This window comes from Salvelinus sp. IW2-2015, linkage group LG3, assembly GCF_002910315.2.
Source record: "Salvelinus sp. IW2-2015 linkage group LG3, ASM291031v2, whole genome shotgun sequence".
NCBI lineage: Eukaryota > Metazoa > Chordata > Actinopteri > Salmoniformes > Salmonidae > Salvelinus > Salvelinus sp. IW2-2015.
In genome coordinates this window covers 14273336-14296745 of record NC_036840.1, presented here as the reverse complement: position 1 = coordinate 14296745, position 23410 = coordinate 14273336, and the positions used below count along the sequence as shown (strand labels likewise).

The following is a 23410-nucleotide window of genomic DNA, read 5'->3' as shown; positions in this document are numbered from 1 at the left end:
GTGTCCCAAATGGCACCCAATTCCCTATATAGTGCACTAATTTTGACCTGATCCCATTGGGCTCTTTTCAAAAGTAGTGCACTACATAAGGAATAGGATGCCATTTGGGACGCATACCTGAATGTAACCCACCCAGAGGCATGAAGAACACAGACCCTACAAAAAAATAAGACCAGGTGGCAGTTTTAGGGCCTTATTAATCATTCGGTATATCCAAGCGACTTCTCTCCAAGTACCTTAGGTTGGATTGTGTTTATCTTCCATTATAGGCCTACTTTTCACTGCTTATTTATTTACATCGCAATGACTCAAATGGAAAGGTGGGGTTTGTAGATAAAAATCACTTGAAATCATAAATGCCATGGAATTCAATGTAAATCCAACGACGCAAGTCTCACATAGGTCTACTTAGCTGTGCCATATATAGCAAAGTCCTTCAATATCCCATTGACTTCTAAAGCGGTCGAAGGGAAGATGCAGCAGAGCTCATAAATAGCATCACATGACTACACGATAACCTTGTTGTAATTTCTGGGCCCTGTGTGTGTGAGGTGAATTCCCTGGGGGCTAAAGTATGCCCATCTCGCCATCTCCCCTCTGGTGTGTGTGTTAGTGTACCGTGATAACAAACCTCTATCGCCTGGCCGTTCACATAGAGATAGCGCCACCACATGCTTCAGCTGCAACCAAGGTGCAGGGAGAAATTCACATCTGGGAGCAAGGAAAGAGCTGACAGGTATGGAAAGGCAGCGCACAACTCACTACCGTCTTCTCAGTACTAGAAGCTGTTTATTTACCAAAACAAAAATCTAGACACGCCTCACCACTATTGCTCTCTCCAAACTCCTGCCATTTCATAGAGCTTTGTTTCCCAATTATAAATGTTGGTTCATGTTAACCCCCGAAGTTAAACTTAATTTCTGTTAAATCTTTATTGCATATAATCTTACAATAATCGCGAGCGTTTCACAATTTCATTTCATTACCGTTTATTGCAACATTGGTGCATTTAATTGACCAAAACCTATCCTGAATGGCGATGTTTAAAGTGCACATGAACATTCATTAAACTCAAGTGGTAGACGTAAATTTTATTTCCATCAAATATGTTTATTTGCAGTTAGTCCTTGGAGCTCCTTATCTCTGTCAAATGTTTGGTACCTGTGAAAATTGTGGGTGAGTGAGCGGCTGAGTTCCAATACCTATGTGCGGCCTCCCCATAAGGAGACCAATGGGAGAGTTAATTTAGACTGAACCAGGGTGCACCGGATTATGGCCCAACACATGAACGGTCCAACCAGTGAGGGTGAGGAAGTTTTTCAGACCAGTTACTGGAAATAAATCCTTTTCGAGAAGAAAAATCTATTTTAGCCTACTGATGTCTACCAATTATTTTATTAGTAGCCTATATTATTGGTAATAGTTTTTTAAGCAATTGCTGAAGTAAAGGAAAGGAAAAATGCATTACCAAGCACAATGTAGACAATATTGTACACAATGTACAGAAGAGTAGAGCTGCTGAGGTTGTAAAACGGGATGCTTTTAAAGCCAATACAGAGCATCACCAGGCTTTGTGCCAATCACAAAGGTGGGCTATTGACAGTTGACTCCTGAAATAAACACATTTCTGTCTCTCTGATGAGCAATGCTTCGGAAAAAAGAAAGGGGAAAGAATAACGAAAGAAAATAGAAGGGGAAACAAATATACTGTGGCTGTCAGTGGTGAAGGTGACACAGGGTAGAGCGTATGATTTCAATGCGACTCGCATCCTCATTTTTCTCCCTATTTTGACTCAAATCCCTGTCATTCATCTGGTGAAAATTGACCGTTTGAGTGCTATTATCAAGCTGACACAATACACGGCTTGACTCCCCTCTCCGCTTCCATCACTGTGGTGTGTGTGTTGTATTATGCCCATTGCTTTGTCGTATAGACATTCCATACAGTACAGTACTTTATTGGGAGAAATATTTCACTGTTAAGGTAATGTACCGTGTCTACATTAGTGTGTGTGTGTTTGTGTGTGTGTGTGCATTCCTGTGTGCCTGTCTGTGTGTGACTATAGTAATAAAGCTAGTAGCTGCCATTAGGCTCAGACAGACAATCCAGTCTAATAGGGGGGATGTTCTCTACTGTGGCCAAGCATTTAGACATTCATTATTCATTCTGCTTTACACCCTGACTATTATCGAGCACCACACTTTTGATACTAGTGCACTTGGGAATAGGATGCCATTTGGGACTCGGACACTATAGCTAAGCTATTACTGCATGATCATTCTATCTGGGCAAAGCAAAGCTCCAATCTACTGTAAAGTTCAATCTTCATATTAAACGCCTGCTGATGCTGTTATAGGGGCTTTTTTGTTTTGTACTGTACTGTACAGTTCACTGCTTTTGATCAGGGCCCATTCTGGGCTTTGGTCAAAAATGTAAAGAATAGGCTGCCATGCAACCTAGGTCTCTGGTCATGTTTGCTAAATGGTATTAGGAAATTATCAAGGAGCTCATGAATATGTTTTAAACAGACAGGGTTGAGGCTCTAGAAAGAGTTGAAATTATAGAGTAGATAATTTTTCTCTTTCCTTCTCTTCACTCTGGCTCAGAGCAGAGCGGAGGTTGTTTGCCAGTAGTGAGGTATTGGTTCAGAGTAATTGGTATTCTCTGCACATCAGACCCAATGCAGAGCTTCTTATGAGAATAAGAGAGGAAATATGCTTATCTGTATTTCCACAGTAACTGGGGGGGAGGGGATCTAAGCTCTCACTCTGCAGCGCTAGTCTAGCTAGCTGCCCTTATTTTCTTCCCTGTGCAGTTCTCTACTGTCAAAGCTCATTATGGAGGGTTGCTTTGCTTTGCTCAGTGCCGCTGTCCACACTTTTAGCCTTTCAGCACTCACCACCCCCGAGCTCTCCCACACCATCACCCCATCCTCCCTCCTCATCATCTGCCCCCACCAACCACACACACATACAGTGAATTTGGAAAGTATTCAGACTTTTTCCACATTTTGTTACGTTAGTCTTATTCTAAAATTCATTAAATATTTTTTCCCCCTCATCAATGTACACACAATACTCCATAATAACAAAGACAATCTTTTTTGAAAATTTTTGGCAAAAAAATCCCCTGAAATATCACATTTACATAAGTATTCAAACCCTTTACTCAGTACTTTGTTGAAGCACCTTTGGCAGCGATTACTGCCTTGAGTCTTCTTGGGTATGACCAACAAGCTTGGCACACCTGTATTTATTTGAGGAGTTTCTCGCATTCTCCTCTGCAGATCCTCTCAAGCTCTGTCAGGTTGGATGGGGAGCTTCGCTGCACAGCTATTTTCAGGTCTCTCCAGAGATGTTCGATTGGAGAGACCTGATGTTCAAGATGTTCGAAGTACGGGCTTTGGCTGGGCCACTCAAGGACATTCAGAGACTTGTCCCTAAAGTTGCTTAGTGTCATTGTCCTGTTGGAAGGTGAACCTCTGGAGCAGATTTTCATCAAGGATATCTCTGTACTTTGCTCCATTCATCTTTGCCTTGATCCGGACTAGTCTCCCAGTCCCTGCCGCAGAAAACCATCCCCACAGCATGAAGCTGCCACCACCATGCTTCACCGTAGGGATGGTGTCAGGTTTCAATCTTGGTTTCATCAGACGAGAGAATCTTGTTTTTCATGGTCTGAGAGTCCTTTAGGTGCCTTTTGGCAAACTCCAAGCGGGCTGTCATGTGCCTTTTACTGAGGAGTGGCTTCTGTCTGGCCACTCTACCGTAAAGGCCTGATTGGTGGAGTGCTACAGAGATGGTTGTCCTTCTGGAAGGTACTCCCATCTCCACAGAGGAACTGTTGGTCACATCTCTGACCAAAGCACTTCTCCCCCGATTGCTCAGTTTGTCCGGGCGGCCAGCTCTAGGAAGAGTCTTGGTGGTTCCAAACTTCTTCCATTTAAGAATGATGGAGGCCACTGTCTTCTTGGGGACCTTCAATGCTGCAGAAATTCGATGGTACACTTCTCCAGATCTGTGCCTTGACACAATCCCGTCTCGGAGCTCTACGGACAGTTCCTTCGACCTCATGGCTTGGTTTTTGCTCTGACATATACTGTCAACTGTGGGACCTTATATAGACATGTGTGTGCCTTTACAAATCATGTCCAATCAATTGAATTTACCACAAGTGGACTCCAATCAGTTGCAGAAACATCTCAACGATGATCAATGGAAACAGGATGCACCTGGGCTTAATTTCGAGTCTCATACCAAAGGGTCTGAATACTTATGTAAATAAGGTATTTCTGTTTTTACTTGTAATAAATTTGCAAACATTAAAWWWWWWWTKTTCCCTTTGTCAKTAGATTGATGTAGATTGATGAGGAAAATGTTATATTTAATATATTTTAGAATAAGGCTGTAACGTACAAAAATCAAGGGGTCTGAATACTTTCCAAATGCACTGTACACAAACATACAGGTAAACAGAGTGAACCGTGCTAACTACACGCACATCACACACAAACACACCAACTTCATCTCTCAAATACTTTATGGTATTGTATAGTCTTGACCAGCTCTTACACATGGCATAGCCATTCACTTCCTACCAATACCTTTTTTTTTAGGACGAGTCACCATAGTATCCCCCAGGTAGCAGACCAGCTACAACCTGTGACAATCTCTTTCTGTCTCCCTCTCTCTTTCTGTCTCTCTCTTCTTTTTTCCTCTCTCTTTCAATATCTCTGTCTCTTCCCCCTCTCTCTTCTTGACAAAACTCAGTACATCTGTCCCTTTCCTTTCTACCTCATTAACTGTCACAGCGCTACGTGTCAGTCTGTGGTCAGTCAGTCCAGTCGTAAGCTACCACTGCTCCTCCGCTCATCATTCCATTTGCTCTTACAAGCAGTGGCATGGTCCATCAGGCATCTCCAGTTGAGCGGTTATCTGTACTGATGGGAGAAAGGGCCTGACAAAGCAGTGAGCCCATGTGTAACCATTTGTGCCAATTATTTCATTAGAGTCTGATAGACTCCCTTCCCTCCACTGGCAGCAAGCAGGCAGGCAGGCAGCACCCCTTTCTACTCTGCTCTCCTCTCGCCTCCCTGCTCTGCACGCTGGAGCGCACCGCAATGGGTTCAAGTCCATCAATTAATGAGGCAATTTGCTCAAGTGGTTACACCTGGGCTGAACACTTTGTGTAGCTCTGCTTGCTGATCACAAGCTATTAGGGTGAGGTAGGATGAGGATGGGCTCTGCTAGTTTTGCTGTCTCACTAGGCTTCGCTGGTTGTGTGTGTGTGTGTGTGTGTGTGTGTGTGTGTGTGTGTGTGTGTGTGTGTGTGTGTGTGTGTGTGTGTGTGTGTGTCATGTCTTGCCTGCGGTTTGTCTGTCAGTCAGTCTGTCAGTTTCTCTCTCTCTCTGCTAGCATGTTGTGTGTGCGTCATGCCATCTCTCAATCTCTCCGTCAGACTCCTGCTGCGTGTCAGTGTGTTTGTTTGTGCGTGTGTCAAGTTTGTGTGTGCGTGCGTGTGTTAATGATGTAATGATTCACTAACAAGCATTCGACTTCGGTTCAAATGTTTAAGATATGAGTGCATCAACTGATCCAAATGTAGCATGCATCTGTCAGACAATCAATTCAAATGTTTTGAATCGCCGGTTCACAATTTTTCGGGGGGACAACTCCTATAATGCATGGAATTGTGTTGACTGTAACTGATCTACCCAGGCAATATCAGCAGCCTAGTTAAACTGCGCTTTGCGGACCAATGAGAGGTGGCCCGATTACTTATCTGGCAGATCTGCGCATCAACTTCAGCATTAAAAGGCTTGTAAAATGGCTTGTGCAATATTACGCTTGATCAGTTTAATAATTTTTTATAAAATCTGCTTTTGAAAATAGTATTTTACAAAAGTAGCCTAAGCTACCGCCGGAGACACAACTTTTATCTGGCTATAGGCCCTGATCAGGGTTTACATTAGATGTTAGTTATGGCTCAGCTCAGGTGCCTACATACACCATAGACATATACATAATTTACACACACACACACACACACACACATACACACACAGAAGTCAACTCATGAGCTCCATCAGCAGCAGATTTTAATTTAGAATGGAAAATGTATGTGTTTATGTAACAAATGTTAGTGCATCGAATCGTATTGCATCGAACAGAATTGCTTCGATTGGTTCCTCTAATCAAACGGAATCGTTTCAAACTAAAATGTATTGTTGCTGTATCATATCAGAGCCCTGTCTCTTATACACATCTAGATGTGTATAAGAGACAGGTGTGTGTGTGTGTGTGCTGCTGACACGCAGAACTAGAAGCAGATACTTGTTGTCTCGTCCACATTTTCAGGCTTCCTGAATCTTTGATGACAGAAATGTTGGTCTCTACCAGTCAGAGTCATATGGGATAACCAGGCGCCATGTGGTTTGTATTGCTTCACAAATCGACAGTGGATACAGAAGAAGAAAATCTATAAAAATCTGTGGGTCTTTGGTCAATCTTTACAGACAGATTCTTCTGTACTGTATTTTAAATAAAATCAAATAAAAATGTAAATTATTTGTCACATGCGCCGAATACAACATGTGTAGGCTTTACCGTGTAATGCTTACTTAAAAGCCCTTAACCAACAATGCAGTTCAAGAAATAGAGTTAATCAAATATTTAGTAAATAAACTAAAGTTAAAAAAATMAAATCAATCAAAAAGTAACACAATAAATGTACATAAYAATAAGGAGGATATATACAGAGGGGGTACCGGTACCGAGTCAATGTGCGAGGTATAGGTGGGTCGAGGTAATTTGTAAAGTGCTAGAGAAAATATGCTCGAGAAAATATGAGCTGCTATATTCAGTAAGGCAAAACCGATGCAGAGTATTGTGGACATGGTCTGTCAACGCTGGTAGATTTTTATGGCTTAATTTTCCTTTCTCTGCCATAGTCTTTTATGAAGTTCAAGCCTTGTGCAAGTTCATTAAATTATTTGGTTATAGTGAGTACACCTAATATTTCACTGCATATGAGATTCTTCAGTGTGTGTTTGTGTGTGAGCGCATGCAGGCATTCGTGTGTTTGTGCATGCGTGCGTGCGTCCGTGCGTGTGTGCGTGCGTGCGTGTGTGTGTGGTCTGAATAGAGATTACTCTGAGCTGGAGAGAAACACAGACACACCGGCTTGGTGAAGTTGTGCGTTTACAGACTGACCCCATTGCAGCGAGCTGTGCGGAGCCGTAGCTATAATGTATGCTTGAGGTAAACCACTATGACAGGACCTACATGCGAATGTTTCTGTTTCCATTTGGTATAAGCAAGGGCATTCTCACTCCTGCAATCAAGCAGCCCTATTTCCTTTATCTCATTGGGTGCGATATTATCATTGGGCTTCTGTAGCAAAACAAGGTATAATTTATTGTTTGTTCAGCAACGCAAATGTRCAAGCTCGGCATATTTCATTTTCTGTATAAATATCATTATTCGTTTTTTTTTTTTGTGTGTTCGCACTTGTGTGTTCTCTGTGGCACAGATACCTCATTGTCTGAGTCATATCCTCTCCGAGATTGTATAATTTTTTCCCCACTGTGATTATTCCTGCAATATGAAATATCATGGGATATGTATGTGTGGACTCGAGGTGCAAAGGGAGTTTTAAATCAATGTTATATCAAAGAGAAGACAAAGAGATTGGTGGTGCACTACCCATCAGCCTGCCAATATGCACACCAATGCACACCAATGCATACCAAATGGATGTTACTGTAACACTCAGGGGAAGAAATATTGAGATTGTAGAAATCTTTGACCCGACTGGCCAGCCCAGCCCTATTGCATGTTTCTATACAGACATTAGGTGTGTGTGTGTGTTTTATGTTTGTGTCTGTGTCTGCATGCCTATGTGTTTCTGCATGCAATGCGTGTGTGCATGTCACGTGCATACATGTGTGCGTGTAACCTGATCAACAGCCAGAACTCAACTCCTGCTGGTGCTAGCACTAGCAGTAGTTTGGCTTCGACCCAGAAGCTAAGAATCACGAGTCTTGTTTTAACAAGCCCAGTCTGTCTAATAATGAAGTTATTCCATCCATATGGAATTAACTGTAATGWTTACGCTAAAGCAGTCTTGTTTTTCTCTGTGGGTATTGAAAGGGTTGTAAAGACGAGCGTAAAACTATATGTCCATTCCCATTTACTGACATCCAACAAATGAGAGAGAAAGAGAGGTGGGTATAATGTCGGCCTTACACCTCCAGAGTACATTGCACTCCTACAGCCATACACTTCCATGTCTATGTACGGTACGCCAGCACTGAATGTCCATTCCTATTTATTAACTGCAAATCATGTACATGGTCTAGCCTAACCCTAAATGCAAGCAATCCACGTTCGCCACGACAAACCTAAAATGAGTTTCAAATGAACAAATTAAATAGGACATTATTATTATCCCAAWAACACTAAGATCGCAGTTGAATATCATGTCAGTTGAAGCACATATCATTCTAATAGYGTAGAACGGGGTCAATTAAGTTGATCGCTGAATTATGATTTTGGTGGTTCAGCTGCATGACTAACATCTATATCACCCCACCTGACCGTCATCCAGACACACATAATAAAATTACCAGGTAGATGAGTATGTACTTCAAGTAGACAGTCATGATTACTTTTCCCATACGCCTTCACAGAATTTTTTTTCTTCTTCCATTGTCTTTGGGTCAGGATGAAATTGTTCTCAGCATTCAATCTATTCAAGTTGTAACAAACTAAGGGAATGTGGCGTCCAATGTTTTAGGATATTCATTGTGTCATTTCTTTTAATTCGTTTCTCAGTTGAAAATAAAGAGTTGGCGATCATTGACGGATGCAGGAGGAGGAGGAGAGACATGAAGGAGAAGGAGCCTGTTTGGCTTCAAGTCAGCCGCAGAAAATCTTTATGAAATTGCTTTAGACACAATCTGACAGSCAAGACAAAGACTGTGGCTGGCCTTGCTAAAATCGATGATGTCTCGATTATTCTGGCTAAAAGAAACATGCAATTCATTCCAGTGAAACGTGGAGTATGTTTTTACCCTGTTAGACAGAAGGTAATGTTCTACAAACAAACGAATCCCATATAAACTAACCCGTCTACAATAGTGCAATCAACAGTACAGTGGTACTTTGAGACTCCTTCGAAACACGTAATCTATACAGTATAATGCAATTGTATCACTCAAGCATATGTATCTATGTCATTATAGATCGACAACAACAAGCAACCCTCTTTTCAGTGTAGCCGATACACTTATTATCAGTAGGATCAGCTGGGGATGTAAACAGAGATTGAGTGGAGCAAGCACACACACACACTAGCAGGCGCACGCGCATGCACGGAGCGCACGCACACACGCACACACACACACACATGGTGTGCTGACTCCTGTTCAGTATGGATCTTTGATGCAGCAGAAAAATTACAAATTGAGGCATTGATGGGTAGGACCCTCCCAGCCCACTCAGGAATGTGTGCGCGTGCATTTGTGCGTGCTTGTGTGTGTGCCTGCCTGCCTGCATATGCGAGTGTGTGCATGTGTGTGTGTGTGTGTATGCTTGCGTGCGTGTTCCCCACCCTTAACCAAGAGGAAATGATGATGTATGTAGTGCTGCTACATTACAGCTGATGATCTCAGTTATTTATGAGGAATTAATAAGTTGCCTCCTCTTTAAATGCTAATGATTGATATGTTGCCAATGAAACAGATAGAGAAGAAGCACCCCCTGGTTTCCACCCCTGGAGGAAAACGCTGATCTGAGAAGATCCTCCTCCCACTCCCTGACAGTCAATTAGACAAACAACCCTCCAAGTCTCTAACCTCAGGGACCTGCCTGGGCGGCTCCCTCCCTCTCTACTGCTGTGTGTGTGTGTGTGTGAGGGTGTGTGTGTGTGCATGTGTCTCTCTCTCTCTCCGCTGTTGTGGGCTTTACTGAGACCCTAGTTACCACTAAACACTGATCTATGGTCTAGGTGTTCAGGTGCGTTTTACCCCTATTGGTTCAGGTTAAGGTGAGGATTTGCTGAAGGATAAGCTGCCACTACAGTAGATCTGTACCTAAAGCCTACTTTTAATTGAAGCAGATAGACAGACATAACAGGGGTGGAGAGAGTGGTCACTTAGGTCTGGAGCCTTTTAAATCAGATGAATGCTATTCACTGTGGACAAACTAAGGAAGGAGSGCAAAACACCAAACACTTTTCTGATAAAAACCTAACCCTATGCCTAACCATATAACTCCACAGGCAGCTTAGCTACTTCCTAACAAAGGAATTTTACTGTYCTCAAGGCACTGATAAACTGCAATCAATAAAACCCTAAATAAATATGGCGCAATATATGCTGCAGGTTACAAATACTGCACCCCCAACTAGGCTTGGGCACTATACCGTGTATACCGTATACCGGGGTATTTGGAAATAGCCACGGGGTGGATTTTCAATACCGTCAAAACTTTTTATTTATTCATTTTTTAATACATTTTAATATTTGTAGCTACTTTTTCAGTTAATATCTGCAGTCAACTTGTGCAATACGAGATAAAGYAGACTGTGTTCTTCATTTCACCTGTCACATTACATTATGAAGCTGTTATGGGATTTTTATGAATAATGACTAAATGATGTATACATTTAACTAGAAATATAACTAACAGAATTATATCCTGTCTGATGAAAAATGTTTGTCCATAAGAAAGAGGGACTGTTAGCAGGCAAGGAACTGTGTCAGACATCTTGTGACCACTGTGGAACTGATAACAGGGAAGGAAGTCTCCCCAACCAGGGAGGGGAGAAACCTTGGGCTTGTAGTATATTGTACAACAGGTGGCAGGCAATATATGAGAAGGACTTGTAAACTATATTATCATAGTATTAGAGGAGGAGGGACATTTATGATGAAATGAGAGGTATATAAACCAATGTACATGTAATGATTGGGAGAACGTTCCCGTAAATAAACATTTGACTATTGTAGACTGGGCCTCTGTCTGTTTTTATTTCTATCAGTATCCTACAAATCCTGATATAGCAGACTGAGTAATTTAATTTAATTGGTTAAAACTTCGTAAGACTAGGGGGCAGTATTTTCGTTTTTGGCTAAAAAACGTACCCATTTGAAACTGCCTATTTTCTCAGCCCCAAAAACTAGAATATGCATATAATTGTCAGATTAGGATATAAAACACTCTAAAGTTTCCAAAACTGTCTTAATATTGTCTGTGAATTAAACAGAACTGATATTGCAGGCGAAAACCGGAGGAAAATCCAATCAGAAAGTGCCTCTTTTTTGAAACCTCTCTGTTCTTATGCATGCCTAACGTGCATTTAMAGGGATATCAACCAGATTCCTTTTTCTATGGCTTCCCTAAGGTGTCAACRGTCATTAGACAAAGTTTCAGGCTTTTATTTTGAAAAATKAGCGTGAAAGATCACATTGCGTAAGTGGATAGGTGGGGGCTCTCAGAGTGAGTTGTGCGCAAAAGAGAAAGGCGGCCATTGTTTCTCCCGGTCCGATTGAAAAAACAACACTCCCGGTTGATATATTATCGAATATATATTTGAAAAACATCCTGAGGATTGATTATAAAAAACATTTGACATGTTTCTGTGGACATTATGGATATTATTTGGCATTTTTGTTTGCGTTTTCGTGACCGCTCTTTCCGGTGGATTTCGGAGCATAACGCACCAAAGGAACGGAGGTATTTGGATATAAAAGTAATATTTATCGAACAAAAAGAACATTTGTTGTGTAACTGGGAGTCTCGTGAGTGGAACCACCCGAAGATTATCAAAGGTAAGCGATTAATTTGAKTGCTTTTCTTACTTTCGTGACCAAGCTAATATAAGGCTAAGCTAATGTAGCATAGAAAGCTACACTCACAAAAGCTTGGATTTCTTTCGCTGTAAAATATATTTTCAAAATCTGACACGATAGGTGGATTAACAACAAGCTAAGCTGTGTTTTGGTATATTTCACTTGTGATTGCATGATTATAAATATTTTTAGTAATATTATTTGACTGTTGCGCTATGCTATTCAGCATTGCTGATGACAATTATCCCGGATCCGGGATGGGTGGTTGAGAAAGGTTAAAGAACATGAGAACCTAATTCTCCTAACAGAAGCTTACCGCAGTTTCCCAGAACAGTTGAGCAAGTCACTTGTTTGTTTGTAAATACCACAGCTAGTCAGTCAAGTACTGTAAGTGTCTGAATTAATATGAAGACGGGGCATCATTAAGTGTTAGCTTTCTGCAATGTTTGATAAGTCAAAGCGTTTTGGATGAGTTACAGCTGCCACTGCTATCTTTATGTCCTTGTATTTTTTTCTCCTTTCTGTTCTCGGACCCTCAATCTGCTCCTCCCCCATCTTCTCCGAGCAGAGCAGGCAGGCCTGTTGCCCGAGCGACTCCAAACTCCACACAGACACAGCGTGTACACATGCTGCTCCAGAGCCAGTGCTGTTCTTCCTTCAGACAAGCATGCTTCAAAACTTTGTTTGTTTGCACAATGTCTGTCGTTCACATTAGCTTGTAAATTTCCAAGCTCACCAAAAATGACATTCGGTAGCTACTCCCTATACTTGTATAACTTTATGAGCTGGATTGCCTGTCTTTGCAATTAGTTTATTTTTGTTTGCGATCCTTAGTATATTTAGTTAGCAACCTCTATGAAAATCCACTAGTACTTGTGCTAATTTTGTTTGCATTCTGCTAATAGATGCCCAATGGCCTTTTTTTGCGTTTTTAGCACCCCCTTGTTTATTAAAACGGTAATGCTGTATATCCCGTGATGAGAGAAGGATGGTATGAGGAAATACAAATCTGGATTCTGTCCAACCCTAGCCATAACCCAGGGCTGTTTTATCTGAATTGTGACTAGATAACAAATACCACAACAAATCAGTATTTTCAATTATCTTCGAAATCATATGACCAGATTTTTCACTAATTCAATCAGTTATTGTTGTATTCTTAAGGTTGTGAATTACAGTATATTCCAACCCCTTTCAGATAATTATATTCAACTGCTAATCCTTGATGTAAGGTACCCCTCACATACACAGTATAGTTGGTGAAGTAACAAAAAGAGTATGAGAGGTGACACAATAGGGATTTCCGCATAGAGTACAATAACCATGAGCTCTTATTTGCATCTGTGTTGTGTGTAGTGTGTGTGTGTGTCTGCATGTGTGTGTGCATGTCTGCCTGTGTGTGTGTTGTATGGGAGTATTACTGGCACGCTAAACAAATGTATTATCTTCGTCACTTCAGCCTGAAGGGATGCAGTGCTCAAGGGCAAAACAACCAAATCCCTCCTTTTCTTTCTGCAGGTTTAAGCATATTTGTGAGGAAGAGCAACATTGGTGAATGCGCCTGCCATTTGTACATGCTGTACATGTAAGTCACACTACTATGCCACGGTAATTAAACTATAATGTTTACCAGCACTTTCACCTTAATTATGCAATCTGGGTATCACAAAGACAAACAAACACACCAGAGGATCACACTCCTTTCACTTAGACACTATAATGCTACATGTCAAATTGTTTGTCAAATATTATGTCAAACTGTTCTTGCCCCTCTTCCAACCTCATCCCTATCCCCACAATCCCTATGGCATTGTTCTCTCCGACACACCATACCATACCACCACATGCCAAACTGTGAGACATCAATTAAATCAATGGATGAAGACTGGTCTGGCACAGAGAGAAGGGACAGTAGGGAGGAAGGGAATATAGGGGAGGGTAAGGTTTCTTATTACTGAACTCCCAATGGAGAGGTTCCCCTTTCCACTGTCACTCTAGGCTTCCTTTTCATTTCTGAGTCTTATTGGTGGTCTGTAACAAATGACTTGGTAAACTGTATTTATTGATTTACTAGCTGAATCAGATCTTAAGTGAACTTGTCAGTCAAACGAGTTATGTGACAGACATGTAAAATCAGTCCAAAATGCTCCATTTAAACAGTGTAGGAGTCAGGGACTTCATGGGTTAAATTAAGGATTATTTTGTCATTGTCATAGTCATAGGTGAGCCATTGCATAGGATTATATAATGTGGCATTCAAAATCCTCCACCTCCATCTCCACATCCTCCTCCCTCAACTCATGAGGCCAGCAGCATACCACCCTGCATCCCACTGCTAGCTTGCCTCTGAAGCTAAGCAGGTCCTGGTCGGTCCCTGGATGGTGGAAGTCCTAGTCGAACCAGATGCTGCTGGAATTGGTGTTGGAGGGCCAGTAGGAGGCACTCTTTCCTCTGGTCTAAAACAATATCCCAATGCCCCAGGGCAGTGATTGGGTACATTGCCCTGTGTAAGGTGCTGTCTTTCAGATGGGACATTAAACGGGTGCCCTGACTCTCTGTGGTCACTAAAGATCCCATGGCACTTATCGTAAGGGTGTTAACCCTGGTGTCCTGGTTAAATTCCCAAACTGGCCCTCATACCATCATGTCCACCTTATCATCCCCAGCTTCCAATTGGCTTGCATTCATCCCCCCTCCTCTCCCCTGTAACCATTCCCCAGGTTGTTGCTGTAAATGAGAATGTGTTCTCGGGCAACTTACCCGGTAAAATAAAGGGTGAATAAAAATTGAGATGCAGTACCATATTATGCAACTTACAACCTCTCTCCTGCCTGGTAAAAATTCCAGCAATGCAATGATGCATGCCTACCTAAGATACCCTGTCCTGACACCCTGCTGCTATCTGAAAACATGCAGAAGTGGTGACATTTGCTTCCTTGTATTTACATTAAAATGTCAGGGTGCTGCCAGTTGAAGTCGGAAGTTTACATAGACTTTAGCCAAATACATTTAAACTCAGTTTTTCCCAATTCCTGATATTTAATCCGAGTAAATATTCCCTGTCTTAAGTCAGTTAGGAACACCACTTTCTTTTAAGAACGTGAAATGTCAGAATAATAGTAGAGAGAATGATTTATTCAGCTTTGATTTCTTTCATCACATTCCCAGTGGGTCAGAAGTTTACATACACTCAATTAGTATTTGGTAGCATTGCCTTTAAATTGTTTAACTTGGGTCTAATGTTTCGGGTAGCCTTCCACAAGCTTCCCAAAATAAGTTGGGTGAATTTTGGCCCATTTCTCCTGACAGAGCTGGAGTCAGGCTTATAGGCATCCTTGCTCGCACGTGCTTTTTCAGTTCTTCCCACAAATTTTCTGTAGGATTGAGGTCAGGGCTTTGTGATGGCCACTCCAATACCTTGAATTTGTTATCCTTAAGCCATTTTGCCACAACTTTGGAAGTATGCTTGGCGTCATTGTCCTTTTGGAAGACCCATTTGTGACCAAGCTTTAACTTCCTGACTGATGTCTTGAGATCTTTCTTCAATGTATCCACATCATTTTCCTACGTTATGATGCCATCTATTTTGTGAAGTGCACCAGTCCCTCCTGCAGCAAAGCACCACCACAACATGATGCTGTGCTTCATGGTTGGGTAGGTGGTTGGGTAGGTGTTCTTCGGCTTGCAAGCCTTCCCCTTTTTCCTCCAAACATAACGATGGTCATTATGGCCAAACAGTTCTATTTTTGTTTCATCAGACCAGAGGACATTTCTCCAAAAAGTACAATCTTTGTCCCCATGTGCATTTCCAAACCGTAGTCTGGCTTTTTTTTAGCAGTTTTGGAGCAGTGGCTTCTTCCTTGCTGAGCGGCCTTTCAGGTTATGTCGATATAGACATTTAACATTTAAGTCATTTAGCAGACGCTCTTATCCAGAGCGACTTACAAATTGGAAAGTTCATACATATTCATCCTGGTCCCCCCGTGAGAATTGAACCCACAACCCTGGCGTTGCAAGTGCCATGCTCTACCAACTGAGCCACACGGGACCATATAGGACTCGTTTTACTGTGGATATAGATACTTTTGTACCTGTTTTCTCCAGCATCTTCACAGGGTCCTTTGCTATTGTTCTGGGATTGATTTGCACTTTTCGCACCAAAGTACGTTCATCTCTAGGAGACAGAACGAGTCTCCTTCCTGAGTGGTATGACGGATGCGTAGTCCCATAGTGTTTATACATGCGCACTATTGCTTGTACAGATGAGCGTGGTACCTTAAGGTGTTTGGAAATTGCTCCCAATGATGAACCAGACTTGTGGAGGTCTACAATTTTTTTCTGAGGTCTTGGCTGATTTCTTTTGATTTTCCCATGATGTCAAGAAAAGAGGCACTGAGTTTGAAATTAGGCCTTGAAATACATCCACAGGTACACCTCCAATTGACTCAAATTATGTCAATTAGCCTATCAGAAGCTTTTAAAGCCATGACAGCTGTTTAAAGGCACAGTCAACTTAGTGTATGTAAACTTCTGACCAACTGGAATTGTGATACAGTGAGTTATAAGTGAAATAATCGGTCTGTAAACAATTGTTGGAAAAATTACTTGTGTCATGTACATAGTAGATGTCCGAATCGACTTGCCAAAACTATAATTTGCTAACAAGAAATTTGTGGAGTGGTTGAAAAACGAGTTTTAATGACTCCAACCTAAGTGTATATACATTTCTGACTTCAACTCTATATAATTAAATACATGATTCCTCATGTCCTCTGGCTACAATGCATTCGGAAAGTATTCAGACCCCTTTAATTATTCCACATTTTGTTACGTTACAGCCATGTTCTAAATGGATTACATTGTTTTTCCCCCTCATAAATCTACACACAATACCCCAAAATGACAAAGCAAAAACAGATACTTTTTTTTATTTTAGCAAATGTATAAAATTGTAAAAACTGAAATATCACATTTACATAAGTATTCAGACCCTTTCCTCAGTACATTGTTGAGGCACCTTTGGCAGCAATTACAACATTGAGTCTTCTTGGGTATGACGCTACAAGCTTGGCACCTGTATCTGGGGAGTTTCTCCCATCCTTCTCTGCAGATCCTCTCAAGATCTGTCAGGTTGGATGGGGAGCTTCGCTGCACAGTTATTTTCAGGTCTCTCCAGAGATGTTCGATTGGGTTCAAGTCAGTGCTCTGGCTGGGCCACTCAAGGACATTCAGAGACTTGTCCTGAAGCCACTCCTGTGTTTTCTTGGCTGTGTGCTTAAGGTCGTTGTCATGTTGGAAGGTGAACATTCACCCCAGTCTGAGGTCCTGAGCACTCTGGAGCAGGTTTTCATCACGGATATCTCTGTACTTTGCCCTGTTCATCTTCCCTCGCTCCTAACTAGTCTCCCAGTCCCTGCCGCTGAAAAACATCCCCACAGCATGATTCTGCCACCACCATGCTTCACCTTAGGGATGGTGCCAGGTTTCCTCCAAACGTGATGTTTGCCATTCCGGCCAAAGAGTTCAATCTTGGTTTCAACAGACCAGAGAATCTTGTTTCTCATGGTCTGAGAGTCCTTTAGATTGCTTTTGGCAAACTCCAAGCGAGGGCTGTCATGTGCCTTTTACTGAGGAATGGCATGATTGGTGGAGTCCTGCAGAGATATTTGTCCTTCTGTAAGTTTCTCCCATCTCCACCACAGTGGAACCCTGGAGCTCAGAGTGACAATTGTGTTCCTGGTCACCTCCCTGACCAAGGCCCTTCTCCCCCGATTGCTCAGTTTGGCCGGGTGGCCCGCTCTAGGAAGAGTCTTGGTGGTTCCAAACTTCTCCCATTTAAGAATGATGGAGGCCACTGTCTTCTTGGGGACCTTCAATGCTGCATAAATGTTTTGGTAGCCTTCCCCAGATCTGTGCCTTCGCACAATCCTGTCTCGGAACTCTATGGGCAATTCTTTCGACCTCATGGCTTGGTTTTTGCCCTTACATGTACCTTCAAATGTGGGACCTTATATGGACCGGTGTGTGCATTTCCAAATCATGTCCAATCAATTTAATTTACCACAAGTGGACTCCAATCAAGTTGTAGAAATATCTCAAGGATGATCAATGGAAACAGGATGCACCTGAGATAATGTTATAGTCTCAAAGCAAAGGGTCTGAATACTTTTGTATTATATATACACTACCATTCAATAGTTTGGGTTCACTTAGATATGTCCTTGTTTTTGTCCATTAATGTCAAATTGATCAGAAATACAGTGTAGACATTGTTAATGTTGTAAATGACTATTGTAGCTGTTAATGGAATATCTACATAGGCATACAGAGGCCCATTATCAGCAACCATCACTCCTGAGTTCCAATGGCACGGTATGTTAGCTAATCCAAGTTTAGCATTTCAAAAAGCTAATTGATCATTAGAAAACCCTTTAGCAATTATGTTAGCACAGCTGAAAACTGTTGTTCTGATTAAAACAGCGCAAACAGGCTTTAAATAGTATTGAAAGAGGAATGGGAGGCCCCGGTGCACAACTGAGCAAGATGACAAGTACATTAGAGTGTCGTGTTTGACAAACAGATGCCTCACAAGTCCTCAACTGGCAGCTTCATTAAATAGAACCTGCAAAACACCAGTCTCAACGTCAACAGTGCAGAGGCGACTCCGGGATGCTTGCCTTCTAGGCAGAGTTGCAAAGAAAAAGCAATTTCTAAGACTGGCCAATAAAAATAAAAGATTAAGATGGGCAAAAGAACACAGACACTGGACAGAGAACTCTGCCTAGAAGGCCAGCATCCCAGAGTCGCCTCTTCACTGTTGACATTGAGACTGGTGTTTTGCAGTTATTATGTAATGAAGCTGCCAGTTGAGGACTTGTGAGGCGTCTGTTTCTCAAACTAGATACTCTAATGTACTTGTTCTCTTGCTCAGTTGGGCACCGGGGCCTCTCACTCCTCTTTCTTTTCTGGTTAGAGCCAGTTTGCGCTGTTCTGTGAAAGGAATAGTACCAAGTGTTGTACGAGATCTTCAGTTTCTTTGCGATTTCTCACATGGAATAGCCTTCACTGCTCAGAACAAGAATAGACTGACGAGTTTGGATTAGCTAACACAACATGCCATTGGAACACAGGAGTGATGGTTGCTGATAATGGGCCTCTGTACGCCTATATAAATATTTAATAAAAAATCTGCCGTTTCCAGCTACAATAGTCATTTACAACATTAACAATGTCGCCACTGTATTTCTGATGAATTTGATGTTATTTTAATGGACAAAAAAATKTGCTTTTCTTTCAAAAACAAGGACATTTCTAAGTGACCCCAAACTTTTGAACGGTAGTGTTTCTATCTTTTTTTATATACATTTGCAAACATTTCTAAAAAACTGTTTTCGCTTTGTCATTATGGGGTATTGTGTGTAGATTGATGAGGAAAACATGTATTTAATCAATTTTAGAATAAGGCTGTAACGTAACAAAATGTGGAAAATGGGAAGGGGTCTGAATACTTTCCGAATGCACTGTATATAGTGTCCTGCCTGCCTGTATATTTTAGGTATCTGTCATGCTGGGGAAGCTAAAAATAGCACTTATTTATTTCATTTGCAAAAAAAGACATGTTCATGTTTTGGTTCGTTAACATTCAATGCAAAGAGATGTGGAAATATGTCATTTTGACTGAGAACATTTCAAAAGATTGTAGCTACTAGCAACTGTATGAGCAAAATCATATTATTCTGGCATATTATAAGCAGTTAATGCAGTTCTTTTGAATTCATTATATCAGCAGCGTGTTTTTTATTCTGTAGCCTACCATGCGTTTTGACCTTGGCAATTATAACAGCACAAAGGGAACATGGTCCCAGCTTCCTTTGTATGCCTCTTCCTGCTTCCTTGCATATATTTCAATTTCAAATACTTTCCACAATACTTTCCACAAAACTTCCAATTCCAAACCTCTGATATATTAAAGCTAACAACATGAACAAAATAACCGAAGGCTACAAGACATAAAATACATGTTTTCTAGACATAAAAGACATGTTAGCTAACCAATTTGCTATTTTGTGTTGTGGAAATGAATATAATGATATTCACAAAATGCTATTGAACATGGACAAATATAGCCTTGGTCACGATCACAAACTCATTGATCAGGAAGCGTAAGATATATTGCATTTGTGCATTAATTTGCCATTCCGGAAGAATACCACAGCCTATGATAGGCTGCCTATCACATTCCCATTCCGGAAGAATACCATGCCCTGGCCTATCACACGCCACATGAATTCAGTTGGGTGGATGTGGATTATTTGGGCTGTAGTCAGAGCTCAGAGCCCTGACAGCCCCTTTAGCCCTGTCGGCACAAGACTAACAGTAAAAGTCTTTCTCACTTGGCACGCATTAATATATCTTTCCACCATGTGGTACAGAGATGCCATAGAGAGAGAGACCATTTGCCACCGGTTGACCTGCCTTTCTACTGACAGTGAGGAGAGGAGCCTGGTCGAGTCGTAACCTAAGGACCCTGCTGCCTGCCACACACCCACACACAAACAGCGCTTGTTTGCCCCTAGCCTCAGGCCAGACATGAGAGAAAAGGCATGGCATTTTGTGCATAGAATGTATATTCAAAGCTTTACCAATGTGAAATCCAGGGTTATTTGGGGTTAAAAATAAATACAAATMAAAAATGAAATCAAAACAATTGGAGAATGTGTGCAAATGAAAACAAACTAATTGTCTTAAAAGCTGTAAAAAACAGCTCCCTATACATTTATAAACGACATTAATGCAGGCCAAAATATAAACCACATAGCAATACTGCAGTGGGCAACACTAAGATTTGTAACTAGCGCTTCGCCATAAAGTGAATGAATGTTTAGCAGGGTTGGATTGTATCCAGTGGTCATGACATGAAGCATGACAACAAGAATAACAGCAGGCTAATAGGAGGAAACAATAAGGGTTTGACCTCAGCCTTACCCTAAACCTAGACTATAGTGCCATCTATTGAAGAACTCAACTATAAATCACACTATCTATTGAAACGGGATAGTATCACCCATATATTAACGTTATATACAGTATAAATGTATTTATCTTCTGTTATTTTTAGTTGGTAAATTACAAAAAATATATAATAAATATAATTGGTTCAATTGGATAGGTCTGTCACTTGTTGCCATTAACAAGTAGGAAAGTATTGCTGGTGACAATCAGACCATGGAATTGTTCACATTCATCGAATAGATAGATATTCATATTATCGAATCGATTTGTATGTTTTGGCTTGGGGTCAAATCCAGCAGGTTTGACCCCCATGGAAAAGTTGATTAAGCATGAGAGCCAAAGACGCATTCTGCACGAGGCTCTTATCTGATGTCATCTAGGGCTATGAGACTTGATATATGAAAGACAGTGAGTGGGCTACAGTATAGACAGGCGACATGAAAACAGAGCTATGTAATATGACAACGCCATTATATAATGGTCTGGAATCATTTACATAAACAATTACCTTCTTTGAGCAAGCGTGAGTGGATGAGAAGAATAACAAAACAACAGATTGCCGCTCCCGCTAAAGCCCACGCAACTCTAAGAAGCTGCATCCTGGCTGGCGAGTGGCGACGGCTTATTAACACCGGAGGAGAGAGGCCAGCAGTCTTCAGAGACACACACAGCCTTCCATTCTGCTCCCATCCAGCGCAATGCTTCTCACCCCCCAGAAATAAGAGAAAACAGTCTACAACACGTGTGGAATGCACAAAATAAATCCCCCTTTAGAAATAGCTGGGGCGAATAAAAATACAAGTCAATCCGTCAGCTGAAGGGGAAAAATAGAAATAGATGATCATGGCCGTGGAAACGGACTCAGTGCTGGGTCAAAATTGAAGTGTTTGGTGCCTCAGTATGAAGCGGGGCTGTTAAACCCCCATCGTTTGAAGTGCTGACATCCCCACTGCCACTTCAGCCCGCGTCCGTGACTCGGTCACCGCAGGCTCACCAGCAGCTTTCTATTCGCCCCCTCTCTCTGACTGCTGTGCGCGGATACGGTAATTCGGTGCGCTGATCACCACTCTCCTCCAGTACATGTTCCACACAACTCCCGCGCAGGAATAGACTCAGAGGCAGGCAGCACGTCTATGTCGCTATGCAATAGGGTATATATCCGTTCAGTTTCAGCCAGATAGCACGCTTGACATTTTACGCACAGGGATAGCTCATCATCTGTGGATACCTCTCGTCTTAGTTGTTCTCCATGTAGATCATGAAAGATGCTCGCATCTCTTTCGATTTGGAAGCGATACCTCCCGACCTTTAACGGATAAAAAAAAAACTAAAAACAAACGCGCAATAGACCGTATCCGGTTTAGTTTCTTGATCTACTTCTGGATTTCGATACATTTGTCCGTTAGTGATGATGATGACACAGTATATATCGGCATCACCATCCCTGATCTCAGTGCCGATTCTTCGGGCTTGCCGCTTTCTTCGTCAGGCGGCCGCATATAAAGTCTACAGACGCGACTTTCTCTCTCCCTGCTCTGTGCGCTCCCGGTGAGTGACGTCACAACAACTCCCCCAGAAATATGTTTCTTCGGGCGATTTCACAGAGGTAGTGTGAGGAGAGGAGAAGAGGCGTGCGCGTGGAGGGGATTGAGGAGGAACGGGATGGTTGGCAGATTAAAAACACTGCATTGTTTGTTGTAAACTCGCTAATTACAGTGTCCCTATTCTGCATTTGGAGAACTACAGTTGTAATACCTTAGGGCATGTCCAATGGAATGTCAATGCATTTTTTCTTTGTTTTTCTATTACAAATATAGCCTAGCACCCAGCGTGTGCCTTTAGTAGCCTATATACATTATATTTCAAAGACAGATTTGCACAGATTCTTTCTCAAGTTAAAAGTATTTTTCAATACAAGAATATGGGCATATGGGCCAATCACATGCAATATCTCCTGCAAAACAGTGTCCATTCCATTTCCAAAACCCTTGATGGGTCTGTGGCAATTCTCATATTCTGCAGCCAATCCATCTATAGAGACTATAAACAAGTGACACCACTGATATACTGTACATAGGGATTGAACTTCATCCAAACAAACAGTTTGCAGTGTCAATAACTTGGCTCCTGCAGCTATTTCACCACTAATTAATGGTGTGGGTGGGGGGTGGAGGAGGTGTTAACAACAAGGGCATCCATGTTTGATGCTGCCTTTGCAGAGAGAGAGAGAGAGAGAGAGGGGAAGAGAGAGAGGGGGAGAGAGAAAGAGCTCTCTCCTCCCAGCGTCTTCCATTCTCAGGCTGTAATCTATCAATCAGTGGGACAGCAATTAACGGAGACCTGTCCACAAGGTGTCTGCCAAGGGGGCGGGGTGTGTGCGTGTGTCAGGGGGGGTGGAGGGCTGGGGGAAAGTGGCTTACATCAAATATGGTGAACCCTGTCATTGCCGGTCACTAAAATACTTCAGATTTGTTATTTATAGGACAAGGGTAGAAAGGGCAACAAGCTCTCACAGTCTCACAGCAGAATTTGATGTTCATCCA

The 23410-nt window shown here is 41.8% G+C and overlaps 1 protein-coding gene across 2 annotated transcripts in view; it reads right to left on the bottom strand.

Annotated features, from left to right (window-relative positions):
* LOC111951301 (chemokine-like protein TAFA-5) overlaps positions 1-23410 on the bottom strand; it is a 201047-nt gene that overhangs the window by 128082 nt on the left and 49555 nt on the right. Inside the window, exon 1 of one of the 2 annotated variants that reach the window (XM_070434704.1) lies at positions 21376-22348. The exons of the other annotated variant lie outside the window; for it this stretch is intronic. Within the exon in view, the coding sequence (XP_070290805.1) occupies positions 21376-21466 (91 nt within the window). The 5' untranslated portion in view covers positions 21467-22348. Of the gene's footprint in view, positions 1-21375; positions 22349-23410 lie in introns of those variants that run through there. 2 annotated transcript variants of the gene reach the window in all.